This window comes from Vipera ursinii (genome assembly GCF_947247035.1).
Source record: "Vipera ursinii genome assembly, chromosome: 3".
NCBI classification, from domain to species: domain Eukaryota; kingdom Metazoa; phylum Chordata; class Lepidosauria; order Squamata; family Viperidae; genus Vipera; species Vipera ursinii.
The window spans coordinates 79,116,119-79,135,319 of NC_139516.1; the positions used below are offsets into that span (position 1 = coordinate 79,116,119).

At 39.3% G+C, this 19,201-nt stretch overlaps 1 protein-coding gene across 1 annotated transcript in view; it reads right to left on the reverse strand.

Annotated features, from left to right (window-relative positions):
• Window positions 1–631: 631 nt before the first annotated feature.
• MCOLN2 (mucolipin TRP cation channel 2) overlaps window positions 632–19,201 on the reverse strand; it is a gene marked incomplete at its 5' end in the record, with an annotated part of 22,039 nt that continues 3,469 nt past the window's right edge. The window contains 12 exons of the mRNA XM_083358150.1: window positions 632–985; window positions 3,111–3,217; window positions 5,266–5,472; window positions 10,095–10,217; window positions 10,330–10,431; window positions 10,565–10,714; window positions 12,297–12,412; window positions 13,023–13,122; window positions 15,980–16,076; window positions 16,152–16,239; window positions 17,942–18,095; window positions 18,864–19,037. Of these exons, the coding sequence (XP_083214276.1) occupies window positions 949–985; window positions 3,111–3,217; window positions 5,266–5,472; window positions 10,095–10,217; window positions 10,330–10,431; window positions 10,565–10,714; window positions 12,297–12,412; window positions 13,023–13,122; window positions 15,980–16,076; window positions 16,152–16,239; window positions 17,942–18,095; window positions 18,864–19,037 (1,455 nt within the window). The 3' untranslated portion in view covers window positions 632–948. The remainder of the gene's footprint in view (window positions 986–3,110; window positions 3,218–5,265; window positions 5,473–10,094; window positions 10,218–10,329; window positions 10,432–10,564; window positions 10,715–12,296; window positions 12,413–13,022; window positions 13,123–15,979; window positions 16,077–16,151; window positions 16,240–17,941; window positions 18,096–18,863; window positions 19,038–19,201) is intronic.

Consider the following 19,201-nt stretch of genomic DNA (forward strand, 5'->3'; position numbering starts at 1 on the left):
TGACAATAGTTGGCTCGAATTCTTTCAGAGGTACTTCAGTATGAACCATGGCTAGTAAGGGTTTCTCAAATAAGCTTTCTTTATTATCATATTGTCCTAATTTGAGGAGTAAGCTGTAGTTTTTCCAATATCAAATCCTATGCATTAGCAAATGATGCTTCAGTTACTCTAGCACTTTGGCCAACTGTATGCTGTTTACTCAAGAGCAAAGTTTCAGAGGCTTTGAGTTTAAGGGCACACAGAACTGCAGCATCAGATTTCAATAGCTAATGGAGGGGATTCTGGGCATTCAAAACAAATAAAAACAGCACTGACTAATACTGAGGTTTTAGAGAGAAAAATGCTTACATAATCAAATGAGCATTCAACATCTGGCAATTTTAAGTCAGCTTAATGAACCCGAAGAGAGAGAGAGAGAGAGAGAGAGAGAGAGAGAGAGAGAGAGAGAGAGAGAGAGAGAGAGAGAGAGAGAGAGAGAGAGAGAGTGCTGAGGGTTGCAATACTGAACAAATAAATTATGTTCTGAGGAAAAACCGACTGTATTCCATTGTAAATATCTAACAAGCCAAAAAAGAGCTACAACCTCCAAGAATTACAATATTGTATTCAAAAAGCAGGTCTCATTTAAATACTTTAATATAAAAATATTTAGAAAGCAAGTTACAATTGAAAAGCGTGTAACAATTACTTAAGATTCAGGAGCCCAATGCACATTCTTCTTAAGATCAGCTATTGCAATTAATTTATAAATTGTTCATCCAACACTTGTACTACAAATTTTGGGCTTCCCATTGTTGACTGCAAAAAAAACCCCTGCTGCTTCTTTTTCCTTGAGCTACATTAAGATCATGAGTTTGTGGAAAACACTTGAACACACAGTGTTTCCAATAAAGTCAAGATGGCCAGCTTCCAGCAGTTTGTTGATAATTTGGGCCATGCCAACCATTTTTAATTAATCAGTAAAAGGTTATCGTCACTTTTCCGCCTGTAGAAAGAAGAAATAGTTCGTTATTTTAGATCAGCAAAGGAATAAAAAAACGTTGGCAGGAGGTATGAGTGGACCAATCAAAATGTTAGCGTTAGTAATTTGTAGGTTGCCATCCCTCTCCAAAATAATAACTGGCCTTTATGTGCCCTTCCTTGCCATCTTTATCCCTCTTCTCAGCTGCATACTTCCAATGGTTGCCATCCTGTGCCTTAAAAAAGTAATTCGAGAAGAAAAGCCCAAACTTTGTGATTTTATCTAAATTACTTAGAGAACACAGCAGAAAATGATAAGCCTCTCCTAGGCCTTCAATTGAAATAGCAGATATTCCATAAGCTGTTTATCTTCACAGTGGGTCATATCTATTCAAAATCAGGATCCATTAACAAAATCATGACTTAAGACTTTGGTCACATCTACACATCTGCCCAATTTTGACCTAAAAATACTTGGCTAAGTCAAGTACTAAAAGTTACATACACTGCAAAAATAAAATATTATTGAACAGGAAGCAGTTAACAGAGGAAGAGTTTAGAGGAATGGATCAGAAGAGCCATCTGCCCTGGTTGCTTTAATCTATATTCCTACATTCAGCAATTATACCCATCGCATGTCTGAAATCTTGTTTATTTCATCATCATTAGCTAGCCGTTTTCCTACACGGTCATACCCTGTCCTCAGAGAGTTTATAAAAGACACAGCTGTTTTCCTTCTGTGAAGTTGTTACAATAAAAATCTTTTTCCCAGAGTAAAGAATTTACAAACTTATATTTTGCTTTGTTTTCTGTTTCAATCACTTTATACCAAAGGATATCTGCTAATTATAGATATCTTTGAAGTTTGCATCATCCTATTTTTGCCTTGCTTTGCTTTTTCTTCAACTCTCCCCACCAATGGCTTCATTCTCATCCATTTCAGCCTACTATCTCTTGTGAGCCATTTTCTCAAGCCAAACTTTTTCCTGGCTACGTTTCTATAGTTCCTGCTTTTCTCTTCAACGACATAAAAGAGTTGCTGACTTCAGCATTATGATTTCCTCAGTGGGCCAGCATATTTCTTCTTTGTATCCTCTTAATGGTCACAAAAACAAGTTTGAGCCTCTTCTCTTGTCATTATTAGATTACAGTGGGAATAATGCAAATAGTTGCAGTGACAGATTCTACAATATAATCAGGAGCTGGAGTACAGGTTTTATGCAATTATTGTTCATACTACTTATGCTTCAACTAATACCTAAATTTCATTCAAGGTTATATGGGACTGCTCTCCTTGTTATACTGACCAAGTCTACGAATGAACTTGCGAATGCAGTTTTGCTTACTGAATAGTTTGAAATAATTGTGTGTAGAATTGTTTATACAAACTCAGTCAGTATCTAGGTTTTATTGCCATACATAGAATGTAAAAAGTATTTGAAATGTCACTTTTCTGAAACTGGGACTCTTGGGTCTTGAAAATTCAATTTTCTTAAAGTATCTTCATTTTAATAAATTTGGGGGTGTTATTGTAATGTTTATAGAATTTAAACACTAATAATGCAATCCCCATCTTCGAATATAATTAAGATCCTGGGCTTTCATTGCTAAAGCATTTTGTTTATTAATGCTTTATCCATCTTGAAAATCTATCCAGTATTATTTAGCTTTATGGGAACCAGGTTGCTAACCATGGGGTTGTTTTTTTAAAATCCTCTATTAACATTATACATAAACCCAGTTATAGAAAAACTGTTACCTCTTTCTTGCTGGCTTCAGGTGCTTCTCAACAAACTTATTAAGTAAATAATAAACTTCACCCCAGAAAAGAATGGGTACAAACTTTTCATGTTTTTAATTTATTAATTAATTGTGAAAAAAATACAACCAATGATATAAAATTTCATTTATGCCATAATAGAAGCAAACTTAACTGCTCCTAAGAGCAGAGTTCTTCCCCAGGAAAAAGAATGATGATTCCTTCATTTCCTAAATTTCAAGTCATTTTTCAATGATAAGTATAAAAAAAGGGAAAGATGTTAAAAATTGTATTCATGTTTCCAGCTATGTTTCATAAAAGAGTCCATAACAAGAGAACCCAAGTATATACAGGAAAAATATATAATGAATCAGGGGAATAAAATACCAACCTTGTACAGCAACAGATGTTCATGGATGTCCGCTGTCCTAGGCCATTGTTGGATTCTTTTAGAAATTCATGAAGATCTGTAACTGGGAACCCAGTTTGTTGGTATTTCTGAAACAGGAGTGTACAGAATAATCTCTTAGGAAACAGTTTTACTCACATTACTAATTTTACTCATTACGCCCAGGTTCGCCTGGTGCGCCAGTTGCGGCCCTATCTGGACCGGGATGCCCTGTGCACGGTCACTCATGCGCTCGTGACCTCTCGCCTTGACTACTGTAATGCTCTCTACATGGGGCTTCCCTTGAAGACCACTCGGAGGCTCCAACTGGTACAGAATGCGGCCGCGAGAGTTGTCTTGGGAGTTTCCCGGTACTCCCATGTTACACCTTTGCTCCGCGAGCTGCATTGGTTACCAGTTGTCTTCCGGGTGAGGTTCAAGGTCTTGGTTATGATCTTTAAGTCCCTACATGGCATGGGTCCGGGGTACCTCGGGGACCACCTGCTGCCGGCTTCAACTCCCCTCCGCCCTGTGCGTTCCCACAGAGAGGGCCTCCTCAGGGTGCCTCCGGTCAGGGAATGCCGACTGGCGGCCCCCAGGGGGAGAGCCTTCTCTGTGGGTGCCCCGGCTTTGTGGAACCAACTGCCGGTGGAGCTCCGGACGGCATCGGACCTCCGAACTTTCCGTCGTGGTCTGAAGACCCATTTGTTTGAATTGGCCGGTCTGGCCTGATGGGGGAGCTGGGTTTTAAATTGTTATTTTAGATTGTATTATTGTTTTTTAATTGGGCATTGATTTAATCTCTGTTTTAACTTTTGTATAGTATTGTATTTTTATTTATATGCCCTGTGAACCGCCCTGAGTCCCCAGGGAGAAGGGCGGTATATAAATTAAATAAAACGTAAAACGTAAACGTAAACTCTACACTGCCTGGACTTCCTATTTCTTGACCTATTGTGGGAAGGGGGCATGATTTGTGAGAAGAGTTATCATTTGAGCAGAGATCTGCAGCCTGAAATATATTGGAAGATTAAAATCTAATGTTATTTATGCTGCTCACAAAGAGAGAAAAGTGCTTTCTTGAACATCTTACCTTCTTACCTAATTCTGCTAGAGTACTTCATCTATTACTTAATGAAACCACAAATATTCTTTCACTTCCTTGATAAGGATCATTCAATTTGCTTTCTGAATTAGATTGTTCATCCTGAAAGTTGTATTACAATGGTACAGTTCACTTTCTTACTGCTGTATAAGGATGACTGTGATAGGGAAGGACCAACTTCTTCTGCTTTTCCCAGCCTCTTGTAATTTACTCAGCTACCCACTTCAGAGAAGCTACTTTAGATATGGTAATAACTTCAAGATTGAAAAATAAGTGTACTCAAGGAAATGGTTTCTAACTTTCTAGTATTTCATTAACAGGCACATATACACTACTAAAACAACCTTTAAAACCAGGGTCCCCAACCCCTCAGCTGTGGCCTGTTCAGAACTGGGCTGCGCAAGTGGCGGGTAAGAGTGCACATGAAGCTCCACTTGCGCAAGTGGCGGACATACTCACTTGTGTGCAAAGTTTCATTTGCACGAGTGGTAGGAACACATGCGTACACGTCTGCTGCTCACACAGAACCATCCCCTTTCTTCCCCCAAGCCAGAAAGTTTGGGGACTGCTCAGTGGTGGGATTCAAATACCTGAACAACTGGTTCTCTTATTTGATGCAGGCCTGGGCCTTCAATGCCTAGAACGGACTTCTGGAAATGGCATCACGCACTTCCAGTGGGCCGTTCTAGGCCTGAGAGGCCTCCACCAGGCCTCCCAGGCCTAGAACAGAGTTCTAGAAGTGGTATCCATGCACTACCGGTGGGCTGTTCTAGGACTCAGAGGCCTTCTCCAGGCCTCCGAGGCCTAGACTGGTCTTCCGGAAGCCAGCCAGTTCTCCGTAAATTTAGCTACCAGTCCTCCTGAACCGGTGCAAACTGGCTGAATCCCACCACTGGGACCGCTGCTTTAAAAAGCACTGTATCTAATGAGATTCTATGAATTTTCAACCTTACACATAACATTTTATGTCTGAATGTTTCTCTAAGTGAGCTCCAGATCACCTTTAAGAAAATTCCCATAGCCTGAAATAGTACTTAATACAGTATATTTTACCTTTATGGTGTCATAGGCATCTGTAATGAGGGCAATAAAGAGGCTGAGTACCATATATATGAAGAGGCTAATGAAGGAATACAAGTATAATCGACTGAATAACCAGACTGTGGTACTCTTCTGCTGGATCTGAGCAAATGTAGCAAACATGTCATCACCATTGACTAAAGAAAAGAGACATTCTGCTACAGTGTTCATATCTTCAAACTAGAAGTAGAGAGCACAGAACATAACCAACATCAGAAACAGCTATTGTGGCATTTCAGGATAATTTTAGACCAATCTTCTTTTTTAAAAAAACTAATAAAGAGGTTACAACTCATTACTAAAAGTCAAAACATTGCTAAAGCTGGATTGAACAAAGATAACTAAACATATGCAGAAAAAAATGTAGATTTCAAAGAGTGAATGCAGGTTTTACATACGATAGAGCATCTTTTTCCAAATTGTATAAATGTGCTATAGTATTCCACATGATTTTTTTAGCAAATTAAACACAAACCATAATTCTAAAAGCTGCTTTCCATGGTAAGTCTCATACTCTTTAGGTAATAGATTTAGGTAATAGATTTCACTAAAAAGCACCATTAAGGACTGTCAATGTTTTTGTGGATAGAAGTTCCATATGATATATGGAGGAGACTGAGGTTCGGGGGAATAAAACAAAATGTCCTGCACTGAAGAGAGCAGCATTTTCCATGGTGGTGCTTAGATGTTTGTGAATCCTTTTGAATTTTCAATATTTCTGCTTAATAGGACCTAAAATATGATTGTTTTTCACACGTCCAAAAGCTAGATAAATAGAACCCAATAAACACTCAAAATGTTATATTTTTCCTTTATTTATTGAGGAAATGAACCAAAGTTACATATTTACGTGTGGCAAAAGTATATGAGCCTCTAGGTTTATTAGTTAATTTGAAAGAGATATAAAAGTCAGGTGTTTCAATCATTAGGACGATAAAAGTCCTGCTTTATTTAGAGAACAGAATTCTGGGTATTCACTATCGAAGTCTGATCTTCACAATCCAGGAATGTGGAAGTGTGTCATGTCTCAAAGGGATTTATAAGGACTTCCAGACTGAAAGAATTTGGACTCCACCAGTCCACTGTCAGGCAGACTGTATACAAATGAGGGCAATTCAACACTAGCATTCTTCAACCTAGAAGTGTTTGACCGACCAAGATCACACCAAGAACAAGGCATGTAGTATTCCATGAGATCTCAAAGAAAACCAAAGTAATTTCTAAGGAACTAAAATCCTATTTTGCATTGGTGAAGGTTTGTGAGAATATTGAACAACAGGAGTGCGCATGGCAGGGATGCAAGGAGAAAGTCACGATTTTCCAAAAAGAACACTTCTGCCCATCCACGGTTTGCAAAATACCACATGGATAAGACAGAAGTCTATTCGAAGAGTGTTTTGTAATGGAATGAGACCAAAATAAATTTTTTTAGCATGAATGATAAAATTTTTAGCCGGTTATTTTAAAAGGTTAGGGAGGGGGAGGGATAGGAGGGTGGGGAGGGAATCTTTAACCAGCACTCAGCCTGGACCTGTTAGGGGTCCTGACGGGACGGGGGAGGTGGCTGCTGGTTCTGGGAATGTGGGGGTGGGGCTTCAAATCCCCACGGCGATAGGAAATGGCAGCAGGAGCTCGCGCGGAGGGCCATATCAACACCCGGGATCAGGCCCCCGCTATCTCCGAGCGGTGGCGCGCTCCGACCCTCCGGTTGGCACCCTCTTACCCGGGGATGAGGGTGATCAGGTCCCTGAGCTCAGGCTGGTCTATTTTAACGCTAGATCCGTAATTAACAAAGCTCCCCTCATTCATGATCTGATCGAGGAGGAATGTGCGGATCTAGTGTGCATCACGGAAAGCTGGTTGGGTTCGGAGGGAGGGGTGCCTCTTACCGAGTTATGCCCTCCAGGTTTCCGGGTGCTGCACCAGCCACGGGCTCAGGGCAGGGGCGGCGGGGTGGCAGTGGTTATTCGGGAGACTTTGTGTCCCCGGGAGGCCACCATTGTCCAGATGGCCAGGAGTGAATCCCTCCTCTTGAGATGTGGTCCTCGGGCTCAGTTGGGCTTGTTGCTTACATACCTGGCGCCCGGCTGTGTGGCAACAGCCCTGCCTGAGCTGCTCAACACTCTCTCAGGGTTGGCGGTGGAATTCCCCAGGCTTATAGTCCTGGGTGACTTCAACCTGCCGTCACTGGGAGGGTCGTCGGAGTTAGCTCGGGAGTTCATGGCCTCCATGACGGCCATGGGCCTGACCCAAGTTATTGAGGGCCCGACTCATGTGGGGGATCATACTCTCGACCTGGTGTTCCTATCTGGACAATGGTTGGATGATCTGGGAGGGGGTTCCCCGTCCATCACCCCCCTGTCATGGTCAGATCATTACCTCCTGAGGCTGGTTTTCCGTTATGCCACCCCCCGCCGCTGGGCGGCGGAACCGACTAGGTGGTTCCGCCCCAGGCGCCTAATGGACCCGGAGTGGTTCCAGAGGGCGCTTGGGCCTATACCCATCACCCTTACCCACAGCCCAGTCGATGCTCTGGTGGATGCCTGGGAAACAGCGGCCGCCAGGGCACTTGACTGCGTTGTACCCATGCGACCTCTGACCCGGCGCAGATCCCGTTGGGCCCCATGGTTCTCTGTGGAGCTCTGGGAGATGAAGCGTCGGAGACGAGGTCTAGAGAGCGGTTGGAGGTCCAGCCGATCCGAATCTGACCGATTGCAATTAAGAACCTTTATAAGGTCTTATCTTGCGGCGATAAGGACGGCGAAGTCTAACTACTTTGCTGCCCTTATCGCGTCCGCAGATAATCGCCCGGCCGCCCTGTTTAGGGTAACTCGCTCCCTCCTTAACCAGGAGGTGAGAGAGGATCCCTTGCGGGGACGAGCCGAGGAGTTTAGTCATCATCTGGCGGACAAAATCGCTCAGATCCGGACCGGTCTGGACTCTGACTGGGCAGAGTCTGATGTGGAGGAATCGGGCGGTCTTGAGCACGTTATCTGGACTGAGTTCGACCCTGTTTCCCCTGATGATGTGGACAGGATCATGGGGAGACTGAGCACCACCACCTGTTTGTTGGATCCGTGCCCCTCCTGGCTAGCTTATACGGCCCGGGAGGGGACACGAGGCTGGTTCCATGCAGTAATAACTGCTTCTTTGAAGGAGGGTGTCTTCCCTGCCGCCTTGAAGGAGGCGGTGGTGAGACCCCTCCTCAAGAAGCCTGCTTTGGACCCGGCTGTTTTAAATAACTATCGTCCAGTCTCCAACCTTCGCTTTTTGGCGAAGGTTGTTGAGAGTGTGGTGGCGCATCAGCTTCCTCTGTTCCTGGAGGAAACTGTCAAGTCACAATAAATTTCATTACAATAAGAATTAAAGCTCCTCTGATCTCCTGAAAAAAGAACAACAACAAATGTAATAAAATCAATTCAGGGGGAAAAACATATTTTAATATGCATTATAGCATAATCTTATCATTTGGAAAAGTAAATCAACATTACATTTTCAGGGAAAGGGCGGTATATAAATGTAATAAAATAAATAAATAAATAAATAAATGAGTGTTATGTTGGCAAAAGATAAACACTACATCCCACCCGTAAAACATGGTGGTGGCAGTATCATGGTGGGTGGCTTGCCATCATGATGAAATTCTGAATTCTGAATCTTACAATTCAAATTATGCGTACAAAATATAACTTTGTGCAAATTCTACAGAAAAATCCAGGGTATCTGTTTGTAAAGGTCAAGGGAAAGTAAGTCATACAACAAGACAATGACCCAAAACACAAAAGGGCACAACCAAAGAATGGTTAAAGCAGAAGAAAGTTAATAGTTTGGAAATGACCAAGTTAAAGTTTTGCTCTTAATTCTATAGCAGTGGCATGAAAGGACTTGAAGCAAGCAGATCATGTGAAGAAGCCCACCAACATCCCTGAGGTAAAGCTGTTCGGCAAGGAGGAATGGGCTAAAATTCTCTAGGCTGATGTGTAGGATTGATCAACAATTATTGGAAATGTTTAACTGCAGTTATTGCTGGTCAAGGGGGAGGGGCATCAATTACTGAAAGCAAAAGCTCATCTATTTTTGCCAGATGCAAATATGTAGCTCTGGATCACTTTCCTCAATAAAAAAATGAACAAGTATAATATTTTCGATTCATTTGTTTACTGGGTCCTGTTTATCTAGTTTTAGGACCTGTGTGGAGAACAAAACATTTGAGATCTCCTCTATGAACAAACACAGAAAATTCACAAGGGTTCACAAAGTTTTAAGCACCACTATATATTTCCCGGGAGCATGGCAGTCTTTAGTCTCTCAAAAATGGTATCAAGATTATTTTAGCATTTGCCCTGCCAATTTTTGGCAAGTTCAAATGTTTTTTTTTTTCCCCAAGAGCCTTGAACGAGAAAGTCAGAAAACCACGATCTTTAATATTATTTAATATCATTTTACGGAAGAAGCGATTTCTCTTTTAAGCTAACTAGCATGATACAATGCTGCCCTCTAGCAAGAAACCTCTGCAAGAGAAATCATAATGGATACATTAATCAGCTTTCAAGTCACCCATAAACAAACTCAATAGTTGCATTTAATTCCTTCACCAATGAAGACTGGAGTACCACACAGTCTCTTTCTTCAGATATAAAAGATCCTTTAGCAATTAGAACTATGATTTGAATTATGAACAACTCAACTAATGTATGACACAGAGCATACCCATTTGCCTCTAAGTTTATGTTTGTATGCAATAGTCTTTTATAATAGTTCTTAATTGCTTATAAAGAATACATTTCAGATCACTTACATACCTTTTCATGGTACGGTCCTAGAACAATCCAGCCACAGAAAGTGTATCCAAGGTATATCATCCCAGCACAACAACAGAATCTGAGAACTTTGGGTAAAGATGCTCGCATTGTTAAAATGAGTACCTGGGAAATTGGGAGAAAGTCCATTAGATACCGTGTGTGTGCGTGTGTGTGCGTGTATGTGTGTGTGTAGGTGGGAACACTCAGTTTCTGGCACTTTGCTACTTGAGCTTACATTGTAGGTTTGGAAGTAGCCCAAATATCGAATGACTCCAACCCAAACAAATAGAGTGGATGTTCCAAGAAAAATGCTGCAAACATCATAGCTTGTAAGATTCTGAAAAAAGAAGAAAAAAGTTAGCCACTGAAAGAGGAAGAGCTGATTCCTCTTCAGATCTCAATCAGTGTTTTAGAGGTTAGGATTCTTTCATCTCTCACAAGCCAAAAGTAGCTAAAGCTTTAAGGATTACCTTTGCTTTTATTTCCATCTTCATTATTGAGCCAATGATAGTCATCATGTCACTGATGATCACCAGAACATACCATCCATTTATGAACTCTAAACGATCTGTACTGCATACATGGCGTTTATACTTCTCGAGGAAAAAATTCACAAATCTCTGGTTTAAAGAGTAACATAAGAAGAAGAAAAAATGCTTCAAAACAAGAATGATTTACTAATCAACATCACACCACTACTATGGTAATGTCACCATGTGATCATCATAGGAATTGCATTAAGATAAGGAACCTATAGTTCAGCTATTGCTATTGCTGAACTACAATCCCAGAATTGCTTATGACTATCTTATAGGATAGAAATATTTTAGAAACAACTTCATCTATTTCTAATGTATACACACACTATAGAAGAGAGTTATTGACTAACATTTAAGATCTCATTCTTTTTAAACTTCTGCTTATTCCTGTTGTGCATTGCAAATATTCAGTCTCTGGCTGAAAGAAATTAAGCTATTTCATACATTCAGTTCTGTGTTCAACAACTTACACGGTTTGGCCCATTCCAAATGTAGAATTTTAATTACAGTTTGTTGAACCAGCCAGGGTTCATAAGTATCCCTCAACCATTAATGGGGTGGCATACACAGCACACAAAATAATCAAACCACTTTATAACACTATGTATGAACTAAATCATGAAAAAAATATATTTGTTCAATTTCCAGTTTTCTTAATCCATTTGAGTAAAATGACAGAGTGTGGAGAGAAAAGAAGATCAATATTTAAAAGTCCCAAATAGGTAATGTTATATCAACATGAAATTTCTTTAATTCTTCTAGTTAATTATTAATACTTTGTTTATTATCCATTAGGCCATATCAGAATATAAAATACTGAACACAAATATGACTATATGTTAGAAAATAGCATAAAAGACAAGAATAAAAGAAAATGCAAATTATGTTTCTATGTCAGGGGTCAGCAACCTGAAACAGTGAAAGAGCCACTCGGAACTGGTTCCCTCACAAAAGGAAAAACTGGGAGCCGCAAACAATGTGTGCGCATGTGCGTACATGCGCAGAACAGGGTTTGACTGAAGAGTGGAGCCAAGGCGAGATATGCACCTACCCTGCATATTTGAATTGATTGGTTGAACTTTTTTTAGTCCCACTTATTTTATTTTTTTGGACTGCACATGTCAGAGGACTGGGAGCCGCAGGGTTGCAGACCTGTGTTCTATGTCAACCCTACAACTTACCCTTTCAGATTCACATATGAAATTCTTATTATACTGCACATTTAGATAAAGGGCTGTATTATATGTAATTTTAGAATTTTGATGCATACAGAATGTATTATTTTAATTTAAGGATCCCAATAGTCCATTTGTCTAATGTGCAGTACAAGATCTTGATGTGTCTGTTTCTTATACAATTGAAAATTAAATAATATATGTTCTATGTCCTCTATGTCTGGGATTCCACCTGATGATTAATTAAACTGACTTAAATGAAAATTTAACATGCTTAAATATAGTCGAAGCTCTAATAATCAGCAACTGTTAATTGCAAGAAAACTTAGAATATGAGTTTCCTATCTTCAAAAATATATCCTGCTGTTACAGTTTCAGTCTTAAATAGGACTTCTGATCAAACTATATGACAAACATATTAAGAATGATTCTTACTTTCTGTTATTCTGGAAAAATAAAATGCATGCATAGAAATGAGGCATACTTACTTTTTGCAATTTTAGAGCAAGAATAATAGATCGTGTGCAGAGAATCAGGGAAGCGAAACAGCTCACTATAACAAGCCCATCAAAAACCAAGATATACTGTGTGTTCTTCTGAACTACTAAGGGAAATAGAAAAATCAATAAATTAAAGACTTAAAAAGTATAGATATAGTCGCTTCAGAGGTGATAAATTAATTGCAGTAAGTCACTTCCCTTTAAGTACAGTACATCCTGAAGGAAGCATGAAGAAACAGGAAAAAAAACATTGATCTACAGACTTTCAAAATGTAATTCTCTATCCACAGTACTTGTGAAGAATGCTTGCACAATAATTGTCCACGTATACATTTTCTGTATTAAATGACAATGTTAGCTTAGCTTAGTTTTTATGGTTTTGAGCTTCTTTGTTCAGTATTTTATTACATCTTAATATAAAAGGAAAATCTTGATGGTGATTTTAGACATGCATTTTCTTTGTTGAATTAAAAAAATAAATCCAAGGCAGCTTCTATTTCTGAATAATGACATGAAAAGATAAACACTGCTCCTCCACGTAGCTATTGTTATGCAAGCGCATATCTATTTGCTCAAGAAATATGACCCAGTCAAATTTTCTCCATTGTTGACAATGTTTAAGCCATCAACGCCACAGTCTCGAGGCAAAATGGCTCTATCCATAAAAAAAAGGAGGCTTCCAGGTTTTTTTATTCAAGTATGCATGATACTTACGAGAGCCAGATATATTCCAGTCTTTACATTCTTGAATGTCAGCATCAGTATCAAAATATATTTTCATTTTACCACTGTGAGCCATATTGTTAAAAGTAATCTGTCAAGGAAAAAAAGCTTTTGTTTTTTAAAAAAATCTATTGACACCCTAGAATGGATATGTACTTTAAGTCATGTGGGTGTATGCCTTTGAGTCGTTGTTGACTCCTGGTAATTGCCTGGAGAATTCCAATTTTTGGGAACAATTTTCTTGGCAAGATTTCAAAATTGGTTTGTCATTGCATTCATGCATTGCATGCATTGCATTCATTGCATTCATCCTATGGCTGAGAGACAGTGACTGAACAAGGTCACCCACTGGTTTGTGCCTAAGACAAGACTAGAACATAGTCTCCCAGCTTGTAGCCTGGTGCCTTAACCACTACACTAAACTGGCTTTGTATAGAGTAGGGGTTCCCAACCGGGGGTGCGAGACAATATTCCAGGGGGTGCAAAAACTTGAGTTTTCAAAATTATAGTGTCTATGCATAATTCATTGCAATGATTTTGAACTTTTATAAGGGATATGAGAATAGATCAGAAGCGTTCTAAGGGTGCGGGGTATAGAAACGGTTGGGAAGATCATCCTATATAGGTTTTCTTTTAAAAGCTACAAACTCCTACATCTATTCATAGGTATAAAAGCAGTAATTCTTCAGAAAGTAGCTTGACAATATAGTTTATGCATCTTGTTATTATCGCTGAAAGATAGCAATTTACAGTTAACTTTTGTCTCAACCAGTTAATTTATCTCAATTGCACCCTGAAGACTAAAACATCCAGCAGCTTACTTTTTTTTTCAATCCACCAAAGAACAAAGCTTTGTAAGTGCATTGTAGAACAGCACTAGAGTTACTGAGCAACTGGATATCTTAGTATGGGAAATCGCTTGAACAACAATCACTGCTAATTTTCCCATTAAAAATATTTATGAAATATTACATACAGATGCATTACATACAAAAAAAAAACTTTGACTTGTGAACAAAGTTTCTTCATAGGTCAGTGTATTGCCCACTACAGTATAATAAGCTAATGTACAAGAAATGCATACCGTATTTTCCGGCGTATAAGACGACCCCCTATATTTCCTGTTAAATTATAGGGTTTGGGCTATACTCGCTGTATAAGACTACCCCTCTTCCAACGCACACCAAATAAAAATTAAAAAACATCAGATTTGATTTTAATATGGTAATTTTAATTCAAATGCTTATGACATGCAGGTGCTTAGTAGGAAAACTGTCACTTATAAACATAAGGCTGTTTGTCATCAAACATGTAAACATAAAACAGTGCAAGTGGATTAAACTATAATAAGAAGACGAATGAAGAATGAAGAAGAAGAAGAAGAAGAAGAAGAAGAAGAAGAAGAAGAAGAAGAAGAAGAAGAAGAAGAAGAAGTAGTTGGAGGGGACCTTGGAGGTCATCTAGTCCAACCCCCTGCTAAGGCAGGAAACCCTATACCATTTCAGACAAACGGCTGGCCAGTCTCTTCTTAAAAACTTACAGTGTTGGAGCATTCACCACCTCTGGAGGCAGGTTGTTCCACTGGTTAATTGTTCTAACTGTCAAGAAGTTTCTCCTTAGTTCTAGGTTGCTTCTCTCCTTGATTAGTTTCCATCCATTACTTCTTGTCCTGCTTTCAGGTGCTTTCGAGAATAGCTTGACTCCCTCTTCTTTGTGGCAGCCCCTGATTCCAGCAACCATTCCCTATTTTCCTAATTCACTTTTTCACTTTTCCTAATTCACTCTAAAGCTTTCCCTGCGCAGAGCCTTAAGTAACACAAGCTGCCTGCAATTAGTGCAGGTTTGCATCCCACCAGGCTCAAGGTTGACTCAGCTTTCCATCCTTCCAAGGTAGGTAAAATGAGGACCCAGATTGTTGGGGGCAATAAGCTGACTTTGTAATAATGCTGCTTGGGGGGGGGGGGTGAAAGCCCTAATAAACAGGCATATACACAGAATGAAGGCTATTGCTAAGCAAATTGATTTGTGCTTTAAATTGTAAGCCACCCTGAGTCTTCGGAGAAGGGCAGGATATAAATGGGATTTTTTTAAAAAAAGACCAAACGGGAGATCCACTCCAGGTTTTCCAGCCAGCCCACCCAGTTCCTGAGTCAAATGTGTCCTTAGAGCTAAGCCGCTGCCTTCCCCACCTGCCTTTCAAGTTGGGATATACTACAGCTGCTCAAGTTGGGATATACTACAGCTGCTCTTCAACTTTAGAAGAAAAGACGCCCAGACCCCAGCCTGTAAAAAATCACAGACTGCAGCTTCTTCTCCAATTGGTCCCGCTTTCCCTGCGCAGACTAAATGGGAGATCCGCTCCAGGTTTTCCAGCCAGCCCTGTCCCTAAATTTTCAGCACGACCCCTGACTTTTGAGAAGATTTTCATGGGTTAAAAAGTAGTCTTATACGCCAGAAACTACGGTAATACAGGTAGTCCTCAAGTTACGATGGTAATGGAGTCTGCTCATCTTGGTCATAATTGGTGATGGTTGTGAAAAAGATCAGTCATGCGACTGACCTGATTTTATGAAGTTTTTTTACAGTGGCTGCTAGGCAAACAAATGGTTCGCTATGGGTGCAGCTTGGCCAAAAACTGGAAGTAAATGCCCGTTTTCAGCAAAATTGTCATAAAACGCAATCATGTGACCGTGGGATGCTGCAAATGCAGCCCCACTGTAGAGAAACCAAAGTTCAGTCATGTGACCATGAAAGGGGGCTGGTCTGACTGTCAGAACTTTGAATCTAGGTTTTAAGTACCTCCCGGGTAAATCCATTGGAACTTCAAATAATAATTAAGTGACTGGTCATTAACCTGCATTAAACTAATGTATAAGAAATGCCAACATAAAAAGTGGTTGAAGAGAAAAAGATATTTTCTATAGGTGAAATAATAAAAAATTGCTCACAGTATTTTCAAATTCGTAACAGTCAGGCAGTTCACGAGTATGAATTGTCTGCAGATCAATGCCTTTTAGTTTAAAATAAATTTCAATCTGTATGAGCCTGGAAAAAGAGAAACCATTACAACATTTTCTTTTTCTGAGGAAACAGAAACTGGCTTTAAAAACCGCATGTTACCTATAGAACTCAAGGTTGAAAAATGTTGAATTCTTTAAGTCACTTATTTCCTTAGTGGACAGATCCTGAGGTTTCAAATGAATGCATTCTGGAAGAAGGAAGTAAAAGATATATTTAAATACCTCCAAATATATGGCATAGGCTTGAGAAATCGAAAGATGCAATGTGTAACAACATGATTTCAAAGCAAGCACAGATTATGCAAAAATCATTATTATCACCATCTTCTATTTTATACAAGAAACACAGTTTCAAGTTATAATTTTATATTCTTTAAATCCAGTTTGGAATATAAGCAATATCTAAATAATAAAACCAAGAGAAGCATATAGATGAATCAACAAGTTGAGTCATACAGCTTATGTGAACTCTACACAAATAAGCTATCTGGGTACCCGTCCCAAACCCCTCTTCCAATCAGTCCATTGGCTGTACAGGTAGTCCTTGTTTACCAACCACAATTGAGATTTGACCTCTGGGTCATTAAGCAAAACTGTTGTTTAATGAAACTGCAACAGAGCTTATGATCTTACTTCAGCTTTCCTAGGGTTGCAAAGTTACTTTTTTGTCACCATCCTAACTGTGAGCAGTTGCTAAATGAGGACTACTTGTAGAGGTTGACACAATGCACAAAGAACCACAAAGCCTAAGCACAGTCAAAAGGCATAGGCTACACTAGATAATCCCCTTACAGTTCAAAGACCCGAAGTGTTCATGAGCTTCCCATAAACCTTCTGCTCTTTTGTCTGATTGCTACAAGAAATATAAGCTCCCATTTTATTAAAATCCGGAAACTAAAGTTATCCATTCTGGAACAAGGAAAGATCTCAAAACAGAAATAGTCAATACACATGCCTCACAAATAAGACTCCTATGTCCGCAGCTGATCTGGCAAACAGATAAATCACAGATCAAAAGAAAACAAATCCAAAACGTGTGAGATGCATTATATCACCAACCTATCTACACACTGAAGAAAAAGAATAATATAAAAATGTGCCCTCCGATTGCCTAAAGATTTCCCATTTTCACTTTTAAGCAAGCTTGAACTATGAATTTAACTGTGGTTAAATTTCCTGTTCAGTTCTCAAACAGTTCCTCAATTCAGGTAGACAAGAATTGGGGGTTAATTTATACTTCCGTATTTCAGCAAGGCACACTATAAAAGGAGGGAAAGGGCATTTCTTTACTAGCAAAAAAGCGTGGTTCACATCCCAGTTTGTTAAGCTGCAAAAACAACTGTCCAATGGCACGGATCATACTAACCACGCTTTAATGAAAAAGCCAGAGTCAGACTTTCAGATCAGCAATTTAACCATAGCTTGGAAGTTAATGTCTGGCTTGCTGCCTACCCACACACATTTTTTCACATAGCGTGTCCTGCATCTCTTAATTAGAGACTTTGGTGAGAAGCAAAAATAAACCAGGAATTACGAAATCACCACCAGGCCATTGCCTCACTTAGAAACCTAAGAAAAATGCTTTATTTCAAACAGTGTAATAGTTTCCTAAAACAAAGCATAGCATTGACCTAACGGACACAGTACATCATGTCAAAATATGAACTATGTTATAACTTGTTGTGTTAACCTCGCTTTGTGGCATCCTGAGAGCAATGCTATTGCTTTATTTACAGACAAGGGACCCTTGGGCAGCCAAGGCAAATGATTATTTGTGTATATTATGGGCAAATCTGAAATCAGAAACTAACTACAAGTTTTGCCCCCAAGTTTTGAAAAACTTAGAAATATCAAATGGACAGCTACAGTATCATGCTGATTCCAAAGTACCTGTTTCGATAGTACTGTCTATGTGCAAAGTATCATTAGAAGAAAGCATTGTGCCTTTCTTATATTGTTGCTTACATATCTGTAAGCCAGCCATGTCATCTTCATCTTGCTTGTAACCAACTGTGCCCAGTGATATATTCTTCAGTTGTTGGTACTAGATGCAAACAAAAGAAGAAATACTCTTATTTTTGGTAGCCTCAACTAGGATTATAAGACATCCAAAAACACAGATATTTAAACAGGAAGCTTGAAATTAGCTTTCTTTCTTTCTTTCTTTCTTTCTTTCTTTCTTTCTTTCTTTCTTTAATTCAATTTCTATACCGCCCTATTCCCGAAGGACTTTGAAACATTCCATTTATTTTGAAAACAAAGTTCCAGACTCTGATAATAGAGAATTATTGTATTAATTGCACCATATGGTATTCACTATTACCTCTTTTGCCCAGTTACACATTTACTTAGAAGGAAATCTGTGACTTTGAGAAACTTCCTTTTGTAATGACTACCGCGAAGCATAACAAAAGTATGCCAAGTTTTTAAAAAGTCAATTATTATTTCCCTGTGGCAAAGGAGTTGGATTGTAGCTACAGGCTCAGCAAAGGTGGCCAATATCTAGAATATTCTTTGGGCAAGCACATGAATTTACAATTTTCACTTCTAAAAAAAGTAGGTGTTGGGTTAAATTATTAGGACATAACGAAGGCATAATCCCAGAGATTTTATATCACTGCACTGAATCTCAGTTTCAAGTTGGGATTCAGTAGAAACATGGGAGATGGATAGCCTGTAAATCAAATAAATCCCACATTCTCAGTTCTCACGTTCAGTTGCCCACTGAATTGACCATACTAGCATTTCCATTTCTAGTCAGATGCATGAACCGTTTTCACTCATATATTCAGACACCAATTTAGACACTTACCTGACTAATTGCAAAAAAGATGCTATTGTAGAAATCTTGCTGTGTGTACACACTGCAACTGTAGTCATCTTCATCGACCCCAGAGTAGTTTTTCAGAAACAGGTGCTTAAAAGCTATAGTATTCTCCTCTTTAAAAGAAACCACCAACTGATTACTCAAACCAAAAAGGATGAGCTTTAAGGAAGAAAAGAGAGCAAGAGGAAATTGTTTTATGTAACATATAAAACAGCAGGTGGCAAGTACTTTTCGATATAAGCACCCTAGCTTGCTAAATCATGGTTTAATGCAGGCATTCCCAACATCCCAATATTCCATTTGTGGGTTCCAAATCCCCCACT